The 26278-nt window shown below is 40.6% G+C and overlaps 1 protein-coding gene across 1 annotated transcript in view; it reads left to right on the top strand.

Annotated features, from left to right (window-relative positions):
- Positions 1-26278, top strand: part of BMPER (BMP binding endothelial regulator) — a 148299-nt gene that overhangs the window by 73450 nt on the left and 48571 nt on the right. Inside the window, exons 7-12 of the mRNA XM_010582838.1 lie at positions 2054-2153; positions 5498-5607; positions 6232-6372; positions 8634-8738; positions 14240-14285; positions 23253-23582. Coding sequence (XP_010581140.1) covers positions 2054-2153; positions 5498-5607; positions 6232-6372; positions 8634-8738; positions 14240-14285; positions 23253-23582 — 832 coding nt within the window. The remainder of the gene's footprint in view (positions 1-2053; positions 2154-5497; positions 5608-6231; positions 6373-8633; positions 8739-14239; positions 14286-23252; positions 23583-26278) is intronic.

The following is a 26278-nucleotide window of genomic DNA, read 5'->3' as shown; positions in this document are numbered from 1 at the left end:
TGAACTTGCACCCTAGCATGATATTCAAGCCTGGAAGAGCCTATCCGGGGCAGCAGCATTTAGAAAATAGTGTGGTGTTAAAAAGCAGCATTACAGCTCGAAACAGGAGTAGCAGTGGGGTAAGGAGAGAGATGCAACTGGACTTCGTTTTGTGCAGAGGGGCCAGCACAAAAGATAAAAAAGGAGCTATAAACAAAAGGCTGAAATGAAGAAATATTTCATATTATCCATAGCATTTTGTATTTAAAAAAAAATCTATACAACAGGCTGCAAAGGCAATGTCTCAATAATGTGCTAAGCCTGAGCTTTGATTCAATCTTGCAGAGAAGCAAGACTCAAGAGCAGTTCTGCAGAGGCATAGGGTATGTGAGTATTAAATACAGAAGCAAGGTTGCAAGGAAGGACCTATGCTCACCATGTGTTGTAGCATTGCTTTATCTTCCATGGATGTATCCCTGATCCTGTCACCAGGCTGGCTGAGGTCTCCATGCCCTACTTTCCCATTTGCTGAATTGCCACCAAAGTTTGAACTTTGTCTTCTCTTAGCCTTTTTCCCTGGGCTGAATGATGGCATTGCTTCACAGAGCCCTTCTTTGGTATTTTCATTCTGCACCTGTGTCTCTTCTCACAGAGCTATTCCCTGAACATCATAAGGAACATCAGTGAAGAATTCATTTCGTTTTGTCAAGTTTCTGGTCTGACCCTTAATTTAAAGCAGTCATTTCAGTCTACAATAAACTCTGTGTTCCTGCATGCTGCAGTGAAAGAATTACGAGCAGTCCTTTGCCATGTGCATTCAGGATGCTTTGGTAGCCCCATGGGACAGGTAGACTTCAGTGCCTGAAAACTTATTATAGAACAGGAGTACAGTCAGAATGTTATTTTCTGTATAATAGTGTGTATGTGGGTCTGCCTGGACGTAAAAGCTTTTACATGATTCACTGAGGCCATTAGAAGTGGAATGGCATACCATCATTTCAGGCACAGAGCTTTTCAAAATGAACAGCTTTTTCCATCTTTCCCCAGGGGGGCCTGAGAGGCATGCAGCATGTAGGTGGGAGGAGACTGTTCATAAGTCTTCCATCACAGCATCCAGGAACACAAAGCTTATTGTTGGGATGAGCCTGCAGCTCTGAGTGATAAATAAGGCAGGGCAGTTTGATGAAAAGGGCTGACTTCTCTTGCTAAGACAAAGGTGGACTGATTTTTAAAGTTTAACAACCTGGACCTCTCATGAGCGTACGGAGCACATGTTGGTAGAGGGTCCGGTATTCTATAAGCATGGTGAAGTAATCAGGCAACAGCAGAATGAGAACAAAGATCTCTTTTGACTGACTTAATCTTAGACATATATTCTGTGCTTTTGTCTTTGCTGTGCTTTTTGCCTCTCTCTGATACTCATTGATACACCAGGATATATCAGGTCCAGATTGGGGGGGGGGGGGGGGGGGGGGGGCGTGCTACATTCATTCTCAAAATTTCATATACCCTCTTGGTTTTCAGTCCTCTGAAGAAAACATAGTTGGACTCAGAGACTAACAAGAATGTGCTTTCTTAAGTGATTTTGGCTTATTTGGTTTCTGAGGTCATGGACATAGTGGAGGAACACCTGCTCTCATCTTGCTTCAGCCCTTAATCCCTGTCCCAGGCAAGCCTAGAAGGGCATGGCACAGGAGGTGAAGAATAACATAAAAAATTGCACAATAACTTTTTTGAACATCCAGAAAGGTTCATGGGTAATGATTTTATTCTCCCTGGTTTTCTCATATCCACACCAAGAAATAAGATAGAAAGACACTGTTTCTTCAACTATTACATTCATTGCTTGAGAGAATGAAAAAATACAAATATTCTGAGGTCTCTGCAAGCAATATAGAAAGTGTTGGACAGCTGTACATGTTCCTTGTATGCCATATGCAAGCAGAAATTTCTGTTGGCAAATACTGCTTTGGCTAAGGCTTTTCAAGACTTGTTACCAGTCTGTGTGGGTGTGTGCATGTCTACTTGACATTTTGCTTTATTTTTTTTCCTAACTGAGCCTATTTTCCTTCAGGATGGCAGGACACAGTGCGTCCAAGAAGTCTGCCCCATTCTTTCATGTCCCCAGCACCTCAGTCATGTTCCTGCTGGACAGTGTTGCCCCAAATGCTTAGGTGAGTGGGTTTTTTCCTTGGAATTTTGTAATTAATATGATACATTTCTGCATAGCATCTTTTATACCAGTATTTCACAATATTGGTAAAATCTAGGAGGTGGAAGAGACAGTATTGCTCAGAGGAGTTTATAATCTACAGGTTTAAACAGGTACTCAGGGTCAGTGTGTAGTGTTGTCATGGGTGATACTAAGCAAGCAGCCGCAGAAGAGCATTTGAGCATAGACCAGTTGGCTTGCTTAGAGAGACAAATATAGAAATGTTTCCCACCTTCATTACACATGTTTTATAAAGGAGGTTAAGACAGGAGGAAATGGTTCGTTGGACTTTGCCACAAGAAAAAGGCCTCACCCTCCCATATTTTTATTCAAGTGTGCATTTGCATTTTTGGTTTTGAGGAAATGCAGGTCAGAGGAAACTTCTGGACTGAAATTGCATTCTTAGAAGCTGTTGTCAGAGAGGCCAGGGACCCAGGAGTCTGCCTCATGGTTGCCTTCTTAAGGTGGAATCACAGTTTCAGCCAGCAATATTTTCAATTACGTCTTTCCAACACATTTTAAAGGAGTAAGTCAGAGGCTTCTAAAAAGGGCTAGTTCTTCCAAGTTGTGCCAAGGAAGGCAGTGACTTTTGAGAGTCCATATTTTGCTCTTACCATGTCCACAAATCCCACAGGCTAACATTCCTCAGCACATGTCCCTCTATTTCTTAAACAAGGAGCACTTACATCCTACCAAGTAAATTAGCTTTAATTTGGTCTATGAGGTTATAACTAGTTTTGGAAAATTTTCTGAGCTAATAACTCCCGGTTCTGCAATGGCAACTTTTTGTAATTTCAACTGTATCTTTAACTGCTATCCAAAGTCTGTTTCCAAGGCTAGGTTAGGGGTACAGAGAGGTGAGGCCTTGGAGGCAGCAAGCCATAGAAAGTTCCAGCTTCTCATAATACTTAACATTTTTGACTGCTTGAAACAAACTAGGATTTATTTATTTATTTATTTGCTAATTGAGAAGTGCTACAGATAAATATCTGCCTGGAACATTTAACTGCAGCACCAGAGAGTAATCCAGTAGAGGAGTGAAATGGAGAGGAGAACAGTCCAAATGCTGAGCTTCTGTCTTGGCTTAGGACATTTTTCCTTTGCTTCTGTAAACTCCCCTTGTCCTCTCCACCCTATGCTTTTCCCAACTGAACCTTCCCCTCCTTCATCTAGGCATTCAAAATGAAGCTTTAATTTTTGACTGCTTCATAGGGATTTTTCTACAGATTCTTTTTTCCCTCTTAGAAATGTCTATAAATGAGTTCACTAATAATAATAATTTTTCATTTTGTCTGGTCTTTGCTCTAAAGCATGTCATATACCTGAATAAATACCATCTATTCACAGGGAAGTGTTGAAAGTTTTGGAGCAAGGTAGATGCAAGGGATGTGTAGCACACTGCATGGCAGTTGGGAAAGAGAAACGTTTTCAGGGATGCTGAGGCATGGTTTTTCAAGTATCGTGTGGAGGACCTCCCTGCAATTGAATTCCTGATACTCAGCGTATATAGCTTAGAAGAATGCTATGGACTCTACTGGGACTTGAATTATTAGTTTAACTAGTGGTTATGATCCAGAACAGCCAACCATTAAGCCGGTATCTTCACCACCACATCTTTTAAAGTGGTAGTTCCTTTGTCAGTGGTTTTTTACCAACTATTTGTACTAGGTTGGCCACCCGGAATTGCACTGGGTGGTTTGCAAGGCATGGAAAAAGGGTGTGAGAGAGAACTGGACTTTTGTTCACTTGTTGACATAAGTTATGAGATTGAAGTCCTGGCCCCACATAGAGCAGTAGAAGTATTGTTACAGGCGGGGCTGTAATAGGCCTTTGTGCTTAAGTGGTGCATGGATGCAGAGCAGTTCCTTTCAGGGCTACTGAGCATCCTCAACTGATTTCATATGTCAGTCCTGCAAGAGAAATTAAGCCTTTTCAGAAAGACACACACTCAGTAAATGGAAGGCTGGTTATGCAAGCACAGATTAGTCCAAGGCAGCTAATTTGCAAGACAGAGATGTTTAAATTGTGTCTAACTGAGCAATAGCAATTATTTCTTAACTTTCATTTAATAGTTATTTTAACATTAGATTTGTAAAACCTCAAGGCTAATCCAATGAATTTTTCTGTGTGCTTATCCTTTTGTTCACTTATATCTTAGAGGAAAATGGAACTTTTTTCTTTTAAGCTGCTGTACATTTATCAAGAATTATTGAAAAGGAAAGGAATTACAGTGTGCCAAGACCTGGTGGTTCGAGAGCTAAAGTATTGGCCTAGTACTTAGTGCATTCTTGTATGTAGTTATAGTGGCCATTCCCTACCTCGGAATTGATGCCTGTTTAACATCAGGCCTCTGAAATGATAAGCTGGGAGAATGGCAGCCACTCATAAAAGAACTTATTAGTTGGCTGCCACCAAAAGTAAACAGGGGAAGATATTCAAAACCAGGAAGGTAAGTATAGTGTTTTTGTAAAGAGCTCATGTTTATATATCATAATCATCACTTGTTTAAAATTACCTACTAGGAAAGAAGCTGAGGAATAAGAGAAGCTTGCAGAACCGCAAGTTACAAGTTGCGGTTGCAACTTGGATCTGAAAGTTCTTGCAGGGTTGTAGGACTTCCAGAAAGATTTAATATTGATGCTGCCTTCCCTGTATAGTGCTCTAAAACTTGCCTTGCTCTCATGACACCCAAATATTTTATGGGTTATGGAAACTAAATAACTTGTGTTGCCCTCATTCTGCTCATGAACAATGCAAATACCTGTATTTCTTGCAACCTTGTCTAAATGTGGTACACCAAGCTATCTTAATGAGACTGGACAACACCTATGGTTTTTTTGCATCACTGTCACTGAGTTGATTTAGTTTGGCTGCTGTGAACCCCTGAGGTAGATATGCTAAAACCAGTTAAGGCTGCTTTATTTGATAAGTTATTGCATTAAGTTAAAGACTGTTTGAACTAGTTTAAGTGTATCTACCCGAACAGTTTGCAGTGCTTACTTTTTATTCCTTTAGCTGCACTGTGCACTTTATGATGAGAAGGAGAAGAAAGATTTTTCCAATATAAACGTGACATGAATCATATTTATATTCCCTCCCATGGTAGAATTTGTACAGATGAATGTGTGCTAGAAGAACAGCAAACTGTTAAAAGTACATATTTTTTTCACACTAAAATGGAAACACATAGCAAATGACACATTGCACATGAATTTGGTCTGGTGACAATAAGCCCTACTATTTTTGTTGACAATATGGCATCTTTTCAACTACATTCTGTTTCTATTACTGTTTATTTATATTCAGGGCAGAGGAAAGTGTTTGACCTCCCATTTGGAAGCTGCCTCTTTCACAGCAATGTGTATGATAACGGGTCCTCATTTATTTATGACAACTGCACAATGTGTACATGCAAGGTAAGTCCACAGTGCTTTGGTTTGGTGTGCTGCTTGTTGTCTGGCTTAGCAGTAATTTGTAGGGCTGAAAGCCCTGATACTGTTCTTCCTTGGCATCTTATGTGGTCCCCGAGAATCTGATCTGAAGAGCACTTGCAGTTGTGATAGGAAAGTTTAAAAAGTTACTGCCTCAGCTGAGACATGACGTCTGACTCCATGTGATGCAAAATGAAATTACTCAGATGATGTGATCCCCTTTAAGTTTGCATTACAGTGGAAGAGGAGTTTCTACATGATGAATTACCACGTCTCTGCTGAAGGGCAGGGATTTTTTTTTAGTTCCTCTAACATGACTGTGACCACTTGCACTTTTGCACCTAGGCAAAAAAATGAAAGTGTCACGAAATCAGTAAGATTTTGTAGGCCAACAGAAGTACAAGCTGGGCTTTAGCTTCACAGACCACGAAAGATTCCCTTAATCCAGTAAATAATTTTTATTTTCTCTGAGCTGACCTATTCAAAGCAGTTGGGCTGTAGCTTGGGTGGATGCAATGACTGAGCAAGCAGAAATGTTATAGTAAGGACAAACAGGAGCACAAACATCTTGGTGATGATTTCATTATTTCCTTTTGTCCTTTTACCTAGGATTCAACAGTGATATGTAAGAAGAGGTGCTTACTTCCTGGTGCATGCAATAAAAACAAAGACCACTGCTGCAAGGAGTGTGTCTCATATATCTCTCCTGAGGAAGTAAAAGTGTGCAAGTTTGGCAATAAGATCTTCCAGGTAAGGTTTCAGGTGTGGCTCAAGAATAGATGCCATTGTAACAGCTGAAACAGCATGAGTTTACTGTAAATTAGTATTGTGGCTTGTTTTTTAGCAGAATCTTCACTATCCTGGTTAATGATGGAACAACTCAGAGGCAAAGCTTTGCAAAATTTGCCATTGCTATTTTCTGTTTTGAGTTTGTGTAAATTCTGCTGATACACAGCAGTTAAAGATAAGTTCCTCCTTGATGTGACATGTTGTTTCCCTCTCCGTACGCAGAGATTCAAGCTGATGTTTCATGACAAGTAATGCATTTTTAGTAAGAGATCATAATGCTCTGCTTTCCCAGACAAACACTGATATTCATGGAGAAGATATTGAGTGGTATGTAGGCTTTATCTGCTGAGCCAAAGAGTCTCTTCCATAGCTGAGCCAACAGGAGCTTTGCAAAGTTCGTCTTGGCTGAAAGTTACTCATCTTGATTTACTACATTTCATGTCCCTGCTAAGGACAGCACCCCTGACATTTTATATTGGGATAGCCATGTAATAACTGTTACCTACTGCACTTTCACCCAATGTTTTCAAATCACAAGGGATTCCCTGCAGAACACTTCTGCTATTGCTGAGACCCTGTTTGTTTTTCCAAGTGGTGTGGCTTTTTTCACACTGTGTCAGAAAAAGATTCTGTCACCTCATGGGCCATCTGTGAAGTAAGAGACCCTTGAAACAGATCAAATGTTAAATCCTTTGTGAATACTTGGTTTGCTCAGCCAGAACTACTTCCCATTTATTCCATCTTTTGTGTACATAGCTGAAGTGTTTATTCTGGAAATTACATGTGAACCTACTGTACGCTGAGACTATATTCCATCTGATTGGCACTTTCACACTGGTGCTATTGTGCTTCAGGAACAAATGCCTGCTTCTTAGGCACCCAACTAAAATATTCTGCTTCTTGTGAAGATTTTATTATATTACTAAGTATTATATGGAGTAAGAAAAAATAATGAGACAGTACAGCCATTTCTGGCCTCGTGTGCAAAAAGGTAAATCCAGTGTCGCTCTGTTGAAGTTAATGGTCTAACACAGGTAGAATGGGCCCAGCAAATGTGGTTTTGCACTCCTGTGCAAAAACAGCTGCGAGACAAAAAATCAGGGTAGCTGCCTGCAGTCAGCTGTGATATATTCTGGTACCTTAGCAGATGTTTGGAGAACATGTGCTTTACCAGGAACACCAGGCAATCATAACATGGCCTGGAAACAAAAGATAGGGGAGAGACAACCTTTGGCTAAGCATGCTGCACTGAATAAGTTAGGCTCCTTGGCGTTTCAGATTTAGTCTGTTTTTCTCTCTGGTCAGAACATCATGTTGAGGTGGGCACGTAATTGTTCACAGCTGTCTGTTTGGACTGCCTGTTCCTGTCAGGTCTATCCTCACCCTTCCTTCACAGCAGCCCTGTAAACAGAAAACACGCACATTTTGGCTCTAAGCAGGCTAGCACAAGACTGTAAGTGGTTGAGACAGAATGTTTTAGGAACCACACTTGGCAAATGCATCACTATGTAAAAAGGAGCCAGGGCAGTTCCACAAGCAATCTTTCCCAAGTAAGTGGGGACAAGACTATGAGGCATATTATGCTCTGCACCTAATACTTTAAGAGCCATACATAGACTGTCTTACCTACTCTGCATTTGAGAAGTGCAGCATTGTATCTCTTCTAAACATTTTCAGATGTTTACCAGATAAAGTATCTGTGAAAGTGCTGTAAGTAATCTGAATTAGAATTCATTATTCAAACATTCCTGCCCTAAGTCAAAATGATGCTGCATCTGGGAATAAATTCACTATATGCTGACATCTTAATCAAATACTTTCACGTGCAACAACTTAAAGACGTCACTCAACCCAATGAATCATGTTTTTCTAATTATGTGAGCTTAAATGAAAATTTGTGGTAGGTGTGTGATCACATCTCAGACACATACTGGAGAGAAAACAATTCAGATAATCAGGACACTGATGAAAAATGCAAAAGTGATTTGGTTAGCCTTGATAAAATGAACTTCTGACCTAGAGGGCCAAAGGGAAGAAAACCCTGCTGAATTTGATCTTTGTCTTTAATCCTACTGGCCATGGACAGACACCTCAAAATAATTTAGACTAAACAATGACACAATGCCAACAGGGAAAGTCATCCTTTCTTGTGCAATGATACATTGCTGAAATAGCTTCCTGTTGCCACCCCAGCTGATACTATATCATGTTCCCTCTTGCAGGAAGGAGAGATGTGGTCCTCTGTGAACTGCACCATCTGTGCTTGTGTGAAAGGCAAGACAGAGTGTCGCAAGAAACAATGCATTCCAGTCAGCAGCTGTCCTCATGTGAGTTTTTTAAAAGCACAGAGCTTTCTTCTCTTTTTTTCTCCACCATTGTCTTTTTCAGTGTTTCTTGGAAGTGTGTGCATGGCAGTGGGACGCGCAGATTGGAAAGAAGGGATCCTCTGGCATATTAATTTAGGCTGGTGTTCCCCAAGTGTGCTACTGCTACCCTGAATATGGGCTTCCCGCCTCTGTCCTTGCTCTGAAGACTCTGTGCTCTGTTTCTCCTCCTCCCTTTAACTTTCTCTGTCCCAAGTATCTGCACTGGAACATCTCTTTCACATATATTTAATAGCTTTATAGAGTGGTGAGATGACTATGTTAGTATTTCAAGAGCATGCTTATTGTTAAGGCAAGCCACAGGAGGAGGTTGTTGTACTTGCATTTCTCAGTGCATATGATGCTTAATACTTGGTTGAAAATGTAAATTAGACAAAGCAAAGCAAATTATTTAAATCAAGCCATGCCTCTTTCTCTAAGTTTACAGCCTGAGTACTTTTTATTTGAAAGTCTGAAGTGAACCCGAAGAGTAGCGTAACTGTAACTTTACTTAATTGCCTCAAAAATTAGCATTACTTGAAACCTCGAGCTAAAGTCAGCCTTTGTTTCTTGGATTTCTATCACTGACAAATTATTTTGTTTTAATGGCCCAGGCTTTCAGAAGAGGGAGCTCTAAATAGCACCTCATGTAGGGGCAGATCTTCGAACAGAACTGCGTAAGAGAGGGCCAAATCATTAGCATTACACCTTCTCAGTGTTTCCTTCTCCATCCTGGAAGCCAGTGGGGAAAATATGAGTCACAGACACCTAGGTATAAAATTTTAAATGACAAACTCTAGTTTGTAAAATTTTATACGTGTAAACTTTTGACAGCCAAAAGCAGCAGTAGAATAGAAAGCCTGTACCTTGGTGCTCACTGTTCTGCTGTGACAGTGGGCTGCAAGAGTGATGCCTTCATCCTCAGAAGAGGGGACATCCTTTTCCTGTCACTCTGGCACTCACTGCAGAGGGAAGTTCTCCTGTTAATGGGCCTCTCATGAGATGTTGCATACATCTTAGGAAGTGTGAACAAACGGAGCTGCTCTTCTGGGAATGTGATGTGGCTCATGGCAATCAGGTTTGCTCCCTTCAGGCCATTCACAGGATAAGCAGGAGGTGAGAGCTTGGACTCAACAGGTCTCTTCAAATTCTTTGTTGGCCAAGAACCTGTCACACGCTGCATATCATTTATATTTTCCCTGTGCTGATGCTTTTCAAATGTTTAAGATGCTTCTGAGATCAAATAACTAATATGGCTTAATATAAATCTTAAGTGAAATACACCACTTCAGCAGTACCCATATATAAATTTGAGCATTGAGATGATCAGTTGAAGTGGCTTCTAAAATGAAAATAGCAGTGTGTAGAAATTCACCATCCGCAGTCCTGCGGCAGCATAACTGACTGACTGATGAACTTGTTCGGTGCTGCTACACAATCTGCTCCAAGGTTAACATGAAGTCCTAAACTGCCTTAGACCTCTGTGTTGAGTCCTCAGACAAGGGCCAGTTCCTTAGGGCTGAAAAGACCAGCTTTGTTACCCTGCAGCACCATTCCCTCCAGTATCTAACCAGTCAGCCTGCTCCCCACCTTAAAATGGAGTCTACAGCAAGCTGCATTCAAACTCACCCTCCTCCACAGGTACATGTTACATTTCTGCTCTTCTAAGCGAAATTGGAGGGACAAGTAGTAGAAAGAATGTAAACTCTAGCGTGAGATTTATTTTCCTATTCCAAGTGGGTACCAAGTAATTTTAAAGCAAATAATGTATGCTAATGGATTTAAGTCTTCTACTTTTTATCTGTGCTCCACTCTCTTTGATGAGATATTCTGTCACGAATCTATAAACATTAATTAAAAACACCACATTATTAAAGATAAAGATATATCAGTGATTCTGATACTGGAAGTCTGGATATCATACATAGAGTTATGCTGCTGTCTCTGCAGACTGTAGGGGTGTGAACTCCATTTCTTTTCTCTTTTCACAATATTTCTGGCTGTAAGCAGTCTCTACTGACTACTGAAGACTGCTGTGGAATAAAATGCTGTTTAGTGTCCCTTAGGGTGTCAGGCCACATAAAGTTATCTCATTAAAACTGTGTTATTATACACACAACTGAGTGTGAAAGGATTGAAGATTCACAAGGAACTTACAATATTATTCCTTGACTTAAATGATTTACCATGCAGTCTTAATACTCTTTGCATGATACTGTGGGGTTTTTTGGTGATGGAATATTATTTAATTTATCAACATAGATTTCAGCCAATTATTGCTTGAAAGGATGGGTTTCCAAGTGATAATTCTGCAGAATTTCCAATACCGTGCAACCATTTGTATTATTCAATGTATTGGTGGCAGACTGACATATTTTTGAAGACTGTTTCTGCCATTTCTTGCATTTTCTTCATAAGGCTAGGCACGTTTTTCTGTTTCTTTTATTCTTTTCTTTTTGGAGCATTTAATCCTGTATCAGTAATTACAGGAAGTGTCTTTCTTAGCTTCTTTTCATCTGCAGTGGAGACAATACATCCTGCAAATTCAATCCTTCCTGTCACATTTATAGTAAAATCAGTCCTCCTTGGGCTTCTAGTGATCCTTGTGGCTTGTGGTTTCTGTTTCTTACCTTCTGACCACTGACTCCACGTAGATATTCCCTCTCTCAGTTACCTGGAATGTCAGCCTGCAAGGTGCGGTACACACTGGCCCCCATCCAGCAAGCTGTTAAACATGTGTCCAGTACTGCTGAAGTTAGTAGGCCCTCCATATGTGCTTAAATTTAAACACATGCTTAAATACTTTATAGAAAGGGAGTAATCGCCACACTTGGCAAGACTGAGTTTCAGAGATCCTTTAGACCTTTTCTCACCTAATTTGTTATTCACTTGCCCTAGCCCTTCTCCAGCCTCTTTCTTGCCTTGTGCCATCTCCTTTCCAATTACCCATCCTTATCATTTTCTGCCTCACCTCCTCTCCTTACGCCTTTGCATTCCTCACTAACAATGTAAGCCTGTGGTAATGGTAAGTGGTCATGGACATGTCTCTGTACTGCTGAAGGAGAGCCTGGTGAATTTTACAGCATGCAGCCTTTTCTGAGCTCCAAGGCTGTGCAAAAATTAATAGAATTAAATTCACGGCATGTGAAGACATTTGCAGAGTTCGATTCTGTGGGTAAATTTTGAACCCGTGAACTTCAAGTGAGTTGAAAATTTATTCAGAACATGTTCTCCCATCTCTAGCACAGACTGCTTTTAATGTTATACACATCTGTTATTATTACAAACAAAAAGTTGCTGGTTTTACTCTAGTGCCAAATGAGGCACAAAAACCCAACAGCTGTTGCTATTGCACAACCAAACAACCCCTTTCCCCCCCCCAATTAGTCTTGCCTTAAAAAACCAGAAAATAAAAACCTCAGACATAAAATTGAAAACCTCATAAAAAGGAATAAAAATCCCAGAAAATAAATAGACTCAAATGTGGTCTGCTTATAAATATTCATAGGGAAAGATGGGATCATATCACTTAGCCCACTCCTAAGGGAACCCTCAATGCTAACGAACTCTTGCAGCACATGTTAGCAATAATGGGTTTCCTTATTCTACAAGACAAAAACAGGATCTTGGGCCAACATGGTGGCTCAAGTAACCAGCCTCAGCAGGCTGCCTTGGAGATTCCAATTTCACTTGAATTCTTGCCACTTCCAGCTCGGCTGATGATTTCAACTCTTTTATTGAAATGGAGAGGTAAGGCTGTGCAGTGTGTGGCATTCAGCTGCACGTCTTCCGTTCGTACAAAGAAGTGTTGCCAAGCTCCCTATTTCTGCACAGTTTTAATGGTTCCTCCTTTAAGGGATTTCATCCTAGCAGGTGCTTGGTAGGTCTCCCTGTTGCAGCCTGGTCCTCAGCTATTCTCTTTGCTCTGGGGCCTGGTCACACAGACATCTAAGCATTGCCCACACTGCCAGTGAAACTCTGATCCAGCCCTTTTCTCAGGTCCAGATGTGCCTCAAGTTTGTTCACATGCAGTTGCACGTTCAAAGACAAGCTTACACTGAACTTTTATGCCCTGTGGATGATAAGCCCATGCGCACTCATCACCGAGCTCATTCATGCCATCTGGGTACATCAACCACAAGCAGGACAGAGTGTGCTCCACTCCAGTCTGCCAACATAACTGGGAGTTCATTTCTGCCCATGCACCTTGTCAAATCTTGGCAGCGCTGTAGGCAGAAAGCAAGACAGACAGCAATAGGCTTGCTGCCTGTGCCCACTTCCCCACTCTCTCCATAAACCTGCTACCTATTTCTTGTCTGTTTTCATGAGCTTTTCTGCACTGTTGAGTGGGCAGAACAGCACAGCTCCATTTGCTCACTCTTGCTGGCCACTCATTGCTCACTTGCTTGGTGGGGAACAGGAGCAGTTGTCCCACAAAGGACTTTCTCTGTGTTCAACCATTGTTGGAGCAAAGGGTCAGTGCTGGGGAGTAGCACAGCCCCATATGCCTCTTCATTCCCTGTATGGGAATGCGAGTGAGCTCCAATATCGCCATAAGTTCTGTTATAACCCATGCCAGTTTTTGCGTGGAAAACACATCATTCAGTCTGAAATTTTCCAGGCTTATCCTGTAGCTTGACAGTTAGCTTTAGAGAATTTAAGTAAAATCAGATAGAACATCTTTTAATTCGATGAAGACTGAAAAGGAACATGAATATATGTACACGGAGTCATGCTTCTAGCCAGCCTTGTATAAGACACAACCATAAATAAAATTGACCTGGGCAGAGTGGTAAATAAAGACTCAAACCTTTTGTCCACATTACTATGACTAGACCAAATTGTTTGCTTTTAGAAGTTGCACATCCTTGGATGCATGCCCATTTACTTCACTGGGGAGATTGGTCCATGGTTGGTAATATGATTTGGTGAGAGACACCACAAGATTTAGCCATGAAAGAAATCTGGCCAAACTAGATCTCTATCAGTGCCTCCTTCCTTCCTTCCTTCATTTTTGTAGGAAAAATGGATGATTTGGGGGGACTGTGGGGGTGGGTGTGGAGCAGATTACCTCTCTATGGTGGGTGACTAAAAGGGTGTGCATAGGAAATGTATTGTGTATATTTTGGGAGGTGGGGGAAAAGGTAGTGATCTTGTTAAACCAATGACTAGTCTGCTTTAGATATCTGTGAATACATGAGTCCAAGATTCTCTCACACTCTCTCTAAAGAGAAAAGTGGTGACAGAGAAAGAACCCTTTTAGTATTTCATTTCTTATAAGACTGCCAGGAAGCTCTTTGAATAATTCTGTCTGTTTTTAGCACCTGATATTTGAAGCTGTAAGCAGGGCATTGAGTTCAAACACAACTTGAACTATTTTCAAAGGCTTATCCAGCCTTACAACATAACACAGTAATTGCTCCAAAAACTCTTCCATTAAATCAGCCTGTCTTTCTCCCAATTAGGGTAAAATCCTGAACAGAAAAGGATGCTGTCCTATTTGCACTGAAAGTAAGTTCTGTCTTCACATTCTTTAAATTCTTTTTTTATTCTTTCAGAGAAAATAAATATAGAAGAATGTTTGCTTTTCTGCTTTCTTTTTAGAGGTGGCTAAAGGACAGGTGATTATTGCTGGCCACAGATTTTGCCTCCTATCAAAATGCCTGGGTATTTTATTTTTATTTTATTTTAATTTTTCCAAATGACACAATTTTTGTCAAATCTGAGGTGCTGCTTTTTGAAGGGTATAGTTGGCCTGTGAAATTTGTAGGTAATAAAATAAGCAAATGAATAGAACTGTAACTTTTAGGACTGGGTACCTTTTATACCTGTAAATAAGAGCCTGGCTATGTGTATATATAATCCAACACCTTTGCAGATGATTTGTGAGAGTTAAAAAAAGGTGTGCAGAAATCTGAGACACAGTCCGGGGCAGCAGTGGAAAGTACAGTAGAAAGCTATCCTGTCTGTATGATGTTTAGCTCAACCATCACCTTTTTATCCCTTTACTCTTCACTTCAGGAATGATCATCTTATGATATCACTTGTGTTCTCTCCTAGTCAGGGAAGCACTTACACAAATACTTATCTTTAAGCTATTTAAGTCAACAGGGAGACCTGTCTTCACTGAAGTTAACAGGATACAGTTACGTATTTCCTTCAGGACACGTTTAAGTATTTTGCCAGATAGGGACAGACTGCTAAAATGGGGTTTTATGATTTATAGGAAGGCTTCTGAAAGAAGGAACAGGTTTTTAAGGAGAGTGTTTCCTATTCTTTTGTCTAAAATCAAATTGGTTTTGCTGATCAACTCAATTCTGGGTGCTCTTGGATTGCACAAATTCCATATGCTAAATACCTGTTTTTCCACTCTGCAGCTCAATTATTTTGAAACATGTAACTTGTGATAAAATAAATCTAGCTTGCAAGTCTTCAGTATCAAAATGAAATTAAAAACAAGTGGTAATCTCAGAAACACTTGAAATAATACTGAACAGAGGGAGAAATGAAAGAGGATTCAACTGAGCAGCAGTTGATTTTATGTTAGCTCAGTTTCAAGGGAGAAATCTGCATAGACCTCTGCTTGATCATGACATCATTAGTGTCATGAATTTATCAATCTCTATCTTGCCTCTGTTCTTATGTTTCAGTCTCATTTAACCTTTCTCATGTGTTCTTTTGTAATATGAGAGGAGGAGGAAAATAATGGGGCCAGACATTCCCTCAAAGCACTAGAGACCTTTTACTGTAAGGGGTTAAAAAGAAGACAGTACAGTGACTCCTTCAGAAATGCTGCCGGAGAATGATGATAATTGTCTCATGGGAGAAGGACGCAAAAAATAGATTTCTTCAAAGTAAAAATAACTCATCTAGGAACTTTTAGGTTACCTAAAAAGTCAGAACTTCTTGGTGATATAAGAAGGGAATGGTCATGACTGTAAGACATGTAAAATTAAGGGCAGATGATTGTTGCTTGTCCTCCTGCCATGCAGATCTGTAAAGACCCTGGCTCCATCTTCCCAGTAACCTCCTGCCAGATACTGGCAGACTGCTCTTAGGTCTCCACAAAGCCTTCAGGATAAATGACCTTATTCCCTTAGCCTCTTCTTATGGGTCCTGTCTGCATTGCACTGGGTGTATGTGAAGCTGGGAGGCTCGTTGCACTGTCCTGCAGTGGCATGCCTCTCTTGCACATGAAACAGAGGCGTCCTCTTTTTGGAGAGGTGTCTTACTGTGGACCCATTTAGTATTTGGAGGAGAGCTGGTGCTGAGCTGATTCTAAGCTTTTACAATTAAAAGGCCATTCCCAGCTTTTATCAGGTAATGTAATCAAAGAGCTTAAATACCCACTGTCATACAGCAGTGGTGGCTACCACTAGCTGTTTTAACATTAGCATTTTAACAGTTGCCATTTGGAAGGAACTAATTCCACCTTTGCGCCAGAAGTGCTGTAAATCTCATCATGACATAAGATAGGCAAAAGGCATAAGGATTTCAGTGATGATCACTATCTCAGATAGTAATTAGAAACTTTGCTAATTCAGCCAATTTCTGACGAGATAAGATGTACATGCACAGCCCTTTCCCTCACCCACCCACTCATGTTGATCCTCTCTCCACATATTAACACACCAGACATTTCTGGCAGTCCAGCAGATATTAATTTTCCAAAGTAAAAACAACTTAGGAGGTACAAGAACATACTGTACACAGGAGAGCTTTGAGTACAGTTTAAATGCAGCCAACTTCTATGGAGTGAGTCAAAACCAGTCACGTTGTTAAAGGATAAACTTTAAACTGGAAAAAAAAAAAATCAAAGGATTATTTTCAAAGCATTTTGTTGCAGAGAGAAAGAGTACTTCATCTCCTAAACGGCTGGAGAGTCTCTTTTGTCTGCTGTTGCTGAAGTTAACTATGGTTAGTTTTGGCATGTTGCTGTTTAAGCTCCATGGCTGGCGTTCAGTTATCACTAATTAAACACAGTGGTCATACCAGTGGAAAATTCAACAGTTTAGTTTATGCTGCTGTAAAAATGTAATGAAATGTACTCTTTTGGGCTTGATTTAGAAAAATCACCACTGACGTCAATTCCATAAATTAGTAATCCTATGTTAGACCAAGGTCATTTTCTTATTAAAAAAAGAAAACACTAAACCTGAGTTCAAATAACATTAACAGACTGCTCTCAACTCCAGACAAAGATGGGAATTTGCAGTGGAGGTTGAATCTCTGTTCTTGACAAAGAAGAATTGATAGGCCTTGCTGAAATTACAGCATGCAGTATGAAAGCTTCCTACTGCAATCATGTAGATATATTTTAATCAATAATCAATAATCCTAACACAGTCTTACCCAAGTCATTGTGAGGCTTTATGGATGAAGTTTTTTCAAAGTGGACTGCAGTCATCTAGGTCTAGCAATACACATGATTAATTTTGCAGTAAAGGCCCTTTTTGGGGCAGAAAATTTCATTCATCACAAATCATTCTGCAGCTTTTTTAATTGACAAAATAACCAATGAAGCTAAACCAAACTCAGGGGCATTTGGACCCAGCCTTAGGGGTAAAAGGTTGGTACTTTCATCTGGTCCTACATACTTTTTATAAGTTTTTATAGACATACTGAAAAAAGTGCTGATTCTTCAAAGCATAAAAAAAAAAGAGAGAAAAAAGGTGGGGTTATGCATTGTAGGTACCTGTGAGAGCAGGGATTGGGACTAAAGGATGACATAGGCCCCTGCTGGTCCTGCTTCTTGTGTTATTTCCTTGCCATGGAGAAATACCTCAACAAAAAGACTGCAATTGTTTATTCATACTGGAATGCTGTTCATGATTTACCTCCTCAGCTGCCTCAGCCATGATGGTCTACTGTATAAATACGTATTTGGACAAATTAGAATAGCTATTTTATTTATGAAATAGACCATAAAGACTCCTGTGGAGTTTTTGACACCACACCTTGTAATGTGTATTATATCAAGCTGCACTATGCAGCAGTTATGAGGAAAGTACTCTATGGCTATGCATATTTACAGAAAAGCTAATGAAATTCTATTATGCTTGTTCTGTATCTAGTTTTCAAAAGTTAATGATGTGTTCTGTTTGATTTAGGGCTTAATTCAGCATATGGGCTAATTGCCTTCAAAGTTTCATTTTATTTTTAAAAAGCTGAGATCTTCTTGAATTACAGATGTGCAACCAGAACACCCTTAACTGGTAAACTTGTATTTTGTCCTCCCTCTCCTTACTTCAAAAGTGTCCAAACCAATTTTAGTTATAATTTAAAGTATATTTTTCTTGGCCACTCTTAACTAGCTACAAGCCCAGAAGAGTGTGACCAGACATCTGGACATCTTGGACTTCAATTGACTGCTCTGATCTCCTGAAAAAATACAACAAGCTATTCCATGAGCACCAGAGCTAACAGAGCCTGATTTCCTATGGTTTTGTGTCCCATTTCCTTTATATCCCAACAAATAATAAACCCAGCTAGAGACAATATATCCTGTGGCTGCTCTGGAGCTACAAGTGTGCTAATTGCCCAGCCAATACGCTCGTGCTCTCTGGCTGGTCAGGATGTGTGTGCTGACTCACTGACCTCCACCATGTAGTATATGTATCTTGACTTTCTAGAAAGGCTAAATACTGTCTGGGGGAGTGGGGGCATTGGGTGGAAGGCAGAAAGGTACTTTTTGGCAACCACTTATTTCAGTAAGTGGTTGTTGCCTTTACTCAGCATACTACTTACTAGAAGTGAGTTGTCTTTCAGACTTTTATCCCTCTGTATAGGCCCATACAGGTTGTGATTTCATAACCTTTTTTTTTTCCTTATGAGAGTGTGTTAAAACTTGGGGAATGCTAAAATGTTTTTTACCTTGCTGTTGCTTTTTCAGCTTCCTCTTTTTGTACAGATAAATGTGTTTTCAAAACCCATGCTCCTTGCCCACAGTTACCTTCCCCGTTACCTTTTCTAATGAAAGTCACTATTTCATTTGAATTGGGCGCATGATTTGTAAATACAAGGAAAGCGTGCCAAGAGTTCTATAGTATTCACTTTAGCACCTAAATACTATTATTACTAGTTTGCAAGTAAGCTGTAGAGTCTTAGGTGGGAGCGGAGCGAACTGCATGAATCACACATGTAGTTTAAGATTGTCAAATGTAAACACATGAAGTCCATATTTAGTTGCTTAAAAAACAAATGTGAAGACTGCTGAGCTCCCAGAAGCTTTTATGAAAGCCAGAAGTTTTGAATACTGATTTGGGAGCCTAAATGCAGGATTTCCAAAAGAGGTTTAGAAGTGTTTGCAGCCAGCTCCCAATAATGTTTAATCAGAGTTGAGTGCCCTAAAGCGCTTTGAAAATCACAGCCTCCTGAACATAGGTCTGGGGCCCTCCTTTGAAAAATCTGTGTTTTTCAGGGACAGAGAGAGAATGGGTATATTTGACTTCATGTGCATGTGTAGGTGAGCAAAAGAAGACATCAAAGATCCTGAATGACAGGTTCAAAACAAGCAAGAGGCAGTGGTTCGTTATGCACTTTGCCCAAGGATGTTGTGGATGCTAAAAACATTTTTGGGCTCAGGAGGAGACTGGAAAAATTCACAGAAAGGAAGTCTATCAGATAAAGAGAAACCATGTCTGGCTCAGAAAGTCCCTAAGCTGAAAATAGTGGGAGGCTGATGGAGCCTTAGGGGGAAGTATAGCATATACTTGCCCTTTTCTAACTCTACCCTAGACAACTGATAGAGACAAGGAGTGTCCACAATAAGCTGGGAACAACTTATTGTAGGAAGAAAAGGGAAGGATCTTCACCCATGACCCTATGCCTTGTTAGCACAAGATAGCAAAATTCGTACTTCAGCATTGGAGAATGTAGCTTTGGTGATGCGGCAACGCTTCTCCATCTGTTATGTCCCAACAGAAGAGCAAGTCACACATGATCCAAACTAGAGAACCAGTGCTTCCAATAGATTTCAAAAACAGCCAAGCAGAGAGACTGGTTTGTTTCAGAAGGGGGAAAAAAAAGCAGCAAACCATAAAGCATGATGTGATTGAAACTCTCCCAAAAGGAAATAAACAACAGCCCAAAATCTAAAAATGGCAGGAACTCTTGCCTGTCTTTTGCAGTCTTGTTACACCCAGTATTTAAGGTTTGTTTCTAGGCCAACCAGTTCTTCTTACTGGCAGTGCCTGAGTTATTGCACACACTCTTGCAGGGTATGGAATTTTTTTTTTTTTAACCCACAATTTTAGCAAACCTTTCAAGAATGTTTTACACAGTGATATCAGAGAATCAATTATTTAGGCTGTTTTTAGGTAGACTTTTTCCTCCCCCATTTCCTTGGTTATTAAAGAAAACAGCAAAATTTGGATCAGACATTCAGCTATCCAGTCCAAAATACATTCTTTTTTATTTTAACTGCACTGCATCAAGTTGACATATGACGTGACATGATGTAACATAACATAAAACAACAGTACTCTGCATAACACATTAGAAATTAAAAATAAATATTTCCTTTGGATCCCATTGGTACTACCAATTTTACTTGCACATCTCTAAATTATGTTTGTTCCTCTCATGTCTTGCCTCTTAGCCACTTGCTTAGGTGAAGAATCAGCCTCCCTCTCCCAATAAGTTAGTTAATAACATGTATAACATGTCCACGTTCTTGGCCTCTAGAAACACAGACAAAAAACAGTTCTCTCCTCTGAAATCTTCACTGATGTTTGGGCTGATTTCTTTGTTGATAGTTTCCTTGTTTTCATAAAAGTTGTCATTATGTTTAAAGAAAAATTACAGCCTGAAAAAATTAAATGGAATCTGAGCAGGTAATAAAATGTATCTTAATATTCATCATGCAGATAATTAGATGAGTACATAAGGAAATCAGAAGCATGTTAGTAGGATTTAGTAGCAGTAAAGTCAGATGGTCTCCATATAAAATCTATGGATATTTTTCTCATTGGTAAAAATGATACTGGTGATTAAAAACTGTATGGTTCCTGCGAATCAATTAATCTTTTTATGGACTTATTGATATCCTCATTGCTATCAGTGAGGAAAATGAGACTCACAGAAGTGCACGCTTTTAAAAGCACTCTCTTATCTAAGTGTCTTGGTTTTCAGGCTCTGCTTAAAGTCTGTCGGGCTTGATTTCCAGAGGTGTTGATCAAATGTGGTTCATTTTGACTTCTAATGGCAGTGTCAATATGATGTCCTTGAGAAATCAGAACTTTTGGTGCCTAGTTACCAGACATAGTAAAGAGGCATAATAACGAATCCAAGACTAGTTATTGGCTTAGCTAAAGAAGCATGCATGTGGCAAGTTAGGGGTGAAGTACAAACCTCCCATGTACCAGCTCTGTGATGGCACTGCACCATGTGGTGCGGGAGACTGAGGTTAGACTTTAGAAAGACCTCACTTGCAGTAAGGGCAGTGGAGCACTGCAACAGGTTGCTGGAGGCAGCTGTGGAGTTGCTGTTACTACTGCTTTTTAAGAGCAGGTTAGAAAAATGTCTGTCAGGAATAACATAGGTACAGGTGATTCTGCATTACAGCTGGAGAAGGAAAAGGTAATGTCTCCCGGGGTCCCCTTCAGCCCCATTATCTGTGTCTCCATGTAGGTATCCTTGGACACTATTTAACTACAGCTAGGAAAACACCAGAAACATTATAGCTACTTTAGCATAGCACTCTGCCTAGGCTGAAAAACCCTGCTGAGAAAGGTGTGTTGCATAGTCAGAGCTGCACTGCACTCCAACGGAGGAATTCCCTGCCCCTTCTCCATAACACCCATGTATCCTTCTTTTTTGTAGGTTTGAATTTGCCTTTTTTTAGCTACCTTTTCAGGTGAGTCACTGTTAGTTGGATAGGGTTTTTTTCAGTGAATAACTTGTATTCCTTATTATTCTCCCCTCCTTTGTAGAGTTTTGGGGTGGGTTTTTTTTTTTGATTGATGCTGTTCATAGCTCTCTGATTACTGAGTCAAATTTTGTTACTGCATCAAGCCCTCCCCCTAAAACAGGCATCATCTTTCAAAAGCAGCCTCAGCCCATGGGTATCCAGCTGGCAGTAGCAGTGTGTGTGTCTCTGCCTTGAGACTTCTTCCAGGAACAGCAGCAATGAGGTGTGGTTAGGACCTATTGTTATGCCAGGAGGCTGCAATGCAAATAAATTTGCTGCTCTCCTTGATTGCGAGGCAATTCAATCAATTGCTGGGTAACTGCAGGGTAACTCAGCATCATTGATATGAGTGTGGAAACATTCTGCCTTTGAGCTGCGTCTTCTCTGACCAGTGTATGGCTGCAAACATCAATAAGAAATCTCCCTCCATTTGTAATGATGCAAATGATTGGTAGAGGTACCATGCCATTAGCTAGTCATTGCGTCATGTTTCTCACGTAGTACTAACTTTTAGTTGGTAGCATGACAACAGTAACTACTACAAGTCAGCTGTGTATAAACAACAAATATGATAGCTTGTAATACTGAATAAAGATGCTGGTTCTACAGATAATTTGGGAAAAAAACCCCCATAAATATACATAGTTTCTAAATGTACAATATTTATAAGTGTGCCTATGTAAAATACGGACAGAACCAGGTCCTGCTAAAGTGGTCTGATGGCTTTTAATTTCAGGGGATCACCCCTGCCTAACTGGGGACATTAAAATTAGCCTCAAAAATACACATATGATGTTTTGAATTCTGCTTCTGTTAGTGGATTAGGCTTTGCTCCCACAACACAACTTAAGGGTGGGAGCTCATCCCAAGGGAATTTGACTGTCTGAGAGGAATGCCTGTAGTCTTAGATACTTGTTTGCACTCCCAGAGCTGGCAGCAGAGAAACAGGCTCCTCCAGAGAGTAATTCCCCATGTATTAAAAGAGATGTCTAAAACTGGTGAGATGAAACACTTTCTAGTCATGTCTGTTTCTCTCTGTCAGTAAGAGGGAGACTAGATGAATTCATTAGACTAGACATTTCATGTTTGGAAAGCTGAAGCTAGGTAGGAAGGCTCCCATCACATCTCCAGAGACATGTGGGCTCTGCAAGCCCCGGGTTCTGCCTGCTCTGGTATCATGAGTTGGGCTTGTATTTTCTGGAAATGAAATAATTTGAAAAATTTCACAGGCATTGTAATAACCTAAACTGTTCAGGTGGAACATTATGTTCAAGGGACAAACATATAGGTTGGAAGATGTGTCTTTGGTTCCTAGCTACAGGTTAGCCTTCCTATGCTGCCCCAAGGATCAGTTGGCTTTTGATTCCCACCTACTTTGGGAAAGACTTCCACTAAAGCCATAAAGCTTCAGTTTTTCAAAAGTATATATTCCTAGTGGGTATCAGCCAAATCTGCCCTGTAGGGTGGATAGATTAGGTGAGAGCAGTGTACTCTGTGTTCTTATCAACTGCTTTTTTCAAACTTTGATTGATCCTGATATGGCGCTTTTGTTTCTCACTCACCTGCAGAGCCTGGAGTTTGCACTGTATTTGGAGATCCTCACTACAACACTTTTGATGGACGGACATTTAACTTTCAGGGAACATGTCAGTACGTTTTGACGAAAGACTGCTCCTCCTCTGCCTCGCCCTTTCAGGTGCTGGTAAAAAATGATGCCCGTCGGACCCGTTCTTTCTCCTGGACAAAGTCAGTGGACCTTGTGTTGGGCAGAAGCACTATCAGCCTCCAGCAGCACCTCACAGTGAAGTGGAATGGGACCCGCATCTCACTACCTTGTGAGACACCGCAATTTCAGATCGATTTGGATGGTTATTTGCTGAAAGTGACAACCAAAGCAGGTGGGGCGCGGGTGTGTTTGTGTGTGTGAGTGATCTCCCTGAAGAACTTCTCAAGTGCAACATGAACAGCAGTCAGTAAAAAAGCATGAAAGCAGGAATAAATGTAGTGACAACTCTTTAGAGATCTGAGAAACCCAAAGTGCTTTCAAAATCCCTGCAGCCTACAAGCAGTCAGAGATCTCAGCTGTGAGTTTGAAGTCTTTGCAGAACATTTGCTAAGCTATGTTTCATTCTGCAGCTGACAATTAACTGCCTGCATAGATGAATGTGCCATGACTTTCACTTCCGGTAACTTAAGAGTGGCTTATGCAGGGTCATCATTTTGATACTTACAGATAAGAACAGAGAGATCAGTTTTTAAACATAACATTCAGGTTTTTTCCCAGTTGCAGCAACATACTGTACAGTCTAAGTCATCAATTATATAAAATCATAGTTACTAGTGGCTGGAATGAGTTTAAGTTGTCAAATTATGGAAACATTTCACTGGGGCTACCCAGCAAAATGGAGATCCTGGTTTGAAAACCAAGGCCTAATTTGCTGTTCAGTGCCATCTTGTTGGGCTTGCTTTGTGCCCAAGTAAGAGTTTGTCTCCGAAGAACAGAGAGTCCAGAGCACCAGAAGCAAAAGGAAATCAAAAACTTCAGAGAATCTGGTACCTTATTTGTAGAAAGAGGGAAGGGAGATAGCAGACTCTCAGGTCTTTGGAGTCCTAGAAAATACATTAATTGTCAAAAAGCTAAACCAGAGGACTTATATTTGTTTTGATAAACTGTTCTGAAACATAGTATCCTTGCATAGATAAATACTGAGGGGAAGTTTAAAACTTTCTCATTAGCATGTGTTAGGTACTACTGTAGTCCTGAGAGATTTCACTTACACAGTGAAGTACTGTTTCAGTGAGAATACTATTTACTGTTAATTCAATTAAATGCCATGTGAAAGCAGTGAAACCAATCTTTCTTATAGAGTGATATGGTCACAGGCGTGATGCATAGTCATAATCATTATCTAGCATCATTTTTTTTCAAGGGTGACACTAGCACCCACTGTTGAGCTGAGAATTTAGACACCTGTTCATATAGCCCCTGGAAATGTAAGTCTGCATAATGTGGATCCCAGCTCCGGGCTCATTCCTCAAAGTGGCAATGCAGATTTTTGTGGCTGTCTGTAAAATGCACACAAGTTGACCATTATTCACAACTTCTAATTAAAAGCATCTTGAGGGTTTCTCTTTGCAGCCAGCTGAATGCTATGAATTCTGGCGATGTGGATTTCATTAGCCAACCACAGGCCAAGGAAAGGTTTTCAACTGAAGATGAATGACAGCTAATCCTGCTGCTATTCCATTTGTCTCTGGTGCAAGCCTAATAAATGACTACACACATCTTTGTCCATGTGTTGGCAGAGGGAGTGCAAACATGGCATATGACAACATACCAAACAGTGTGTAATCACTGCAAATTATAGCCTAAGTAATTCCTCCCCTTAATGGAGCAGGATCAGTTTTTTTTCACTGAACGCAGCACGATGGGCCAAGTCCTCCTTTCCTAGGCACATAAGGCCTGGAAAGCAGCAGAACAGCATGGCTCCATTTTGCTGGGAGAGGACAAACAGCAGAGAGGCTGGAGAGAAAAGGAATGTGTTGAGTAGAACTGGTTGAAAGACAAACCTTTTGTTCCACAGGAAATTCCAAGTTCTGGGGGAAAAATCAGAGATTTTTCTCTGTTTCAGAATGAAATATAGATTTTTAAAAAAATATATGCTTTCCCAGTGTAGGATGAAAACAGAAGGGGAGGGAGGAAGTAATGAAAAATGCTGCACTAGAAGCAAAATTCAAAGTAAAATTGGACTAGGAAATGCAGGGTCTGCTGCTTACAGCTTAGCCAGCATTCCCACGGCTTTTGGGTTTCCTTTTGCAGAGCTGGGAGCTGAGCCCTGGATAAAACAGGGGAGCCCAAAGCTTTGGGAAGCCTTGTGGTCCCTGGTTTCTGGGCAATCTGCATGGCAGGGCTGTCCTGGAGTTGCATACCCTGAGAGTCCAGGCTTCCAGGCAGCCCACCAGGCAAGCTGGCAGGAAACCAGCTTGGAGCCTTGCCTGTGCTGTGTTGGAAGTTCATTGAATCTGATGTGTCTCCCTGAAGCATTTCAGTTCTGACGAATTGGCATTTTTCAGTGAAAACCTGTTTTGTTGCTAAATTCCTCACCAGCTGTACCCCTGAATGCCATGCAGCAGCAATTCTGGCACTCTGCACTTGCAGGTACTTCATCATGGGTGTGGTTGGGATGGTGTTGAGTCCTTGTCTAAAATTTGTGTGTTAAAAAGACAGGAGAGCAGAAGGTCACAGGGCTGGTGTTACTTACCTGTCCTTCTAGTGCAGGAGCATTTTTTTTGTTGTTTCTGTGCTGATCTTTTGCACAAAGCTGCTTTGCTGAGGTTTTCTGTACCACTTTGGCACTAAATCTTTAGGGAAGAGTGGTCTGCCAGTTCTTGAGGATGCCTTTACCATGAAAAATCACACAGAACAATTGATGGGAGTTCCCAGTGTGGGGAACTCAGTATGTGATATGCATAAATCCAGAAGGAATTTTTTAAAATGCAGCAGAGCACATAGTGTGCCAAGTTAAGAAATCAAGTAATGAGTTGGATAAGCATTCTTCAAAGAAAGGGGAAGATTGGAAAACCCTAAAAAGTA

The sequence above is a fragment of the Haliaeetus leucocephalus genome, unplaced genomic scaffold (genome assembly GCF_000737465.1).
Source record: "Haliaeetus leucocephalus isolate CR32 unplaced genomic scaffold, Haliaeetus_leucocephalus-4.0 Scaffold83, whole genome shotgun sequence".
Taxonomy (NCBI): domain Eukaryota; kingdom Metazoa; phylum Chordata; class Aves; order Accipitriformes; family Accipitridae; genus Haliaeetus; species Haliaeetus leucocephalus.
Note: the sequence above shows the minus strand (reverse complement) of the source record. Positions and strands in the feature narration are given on the sequence as shown.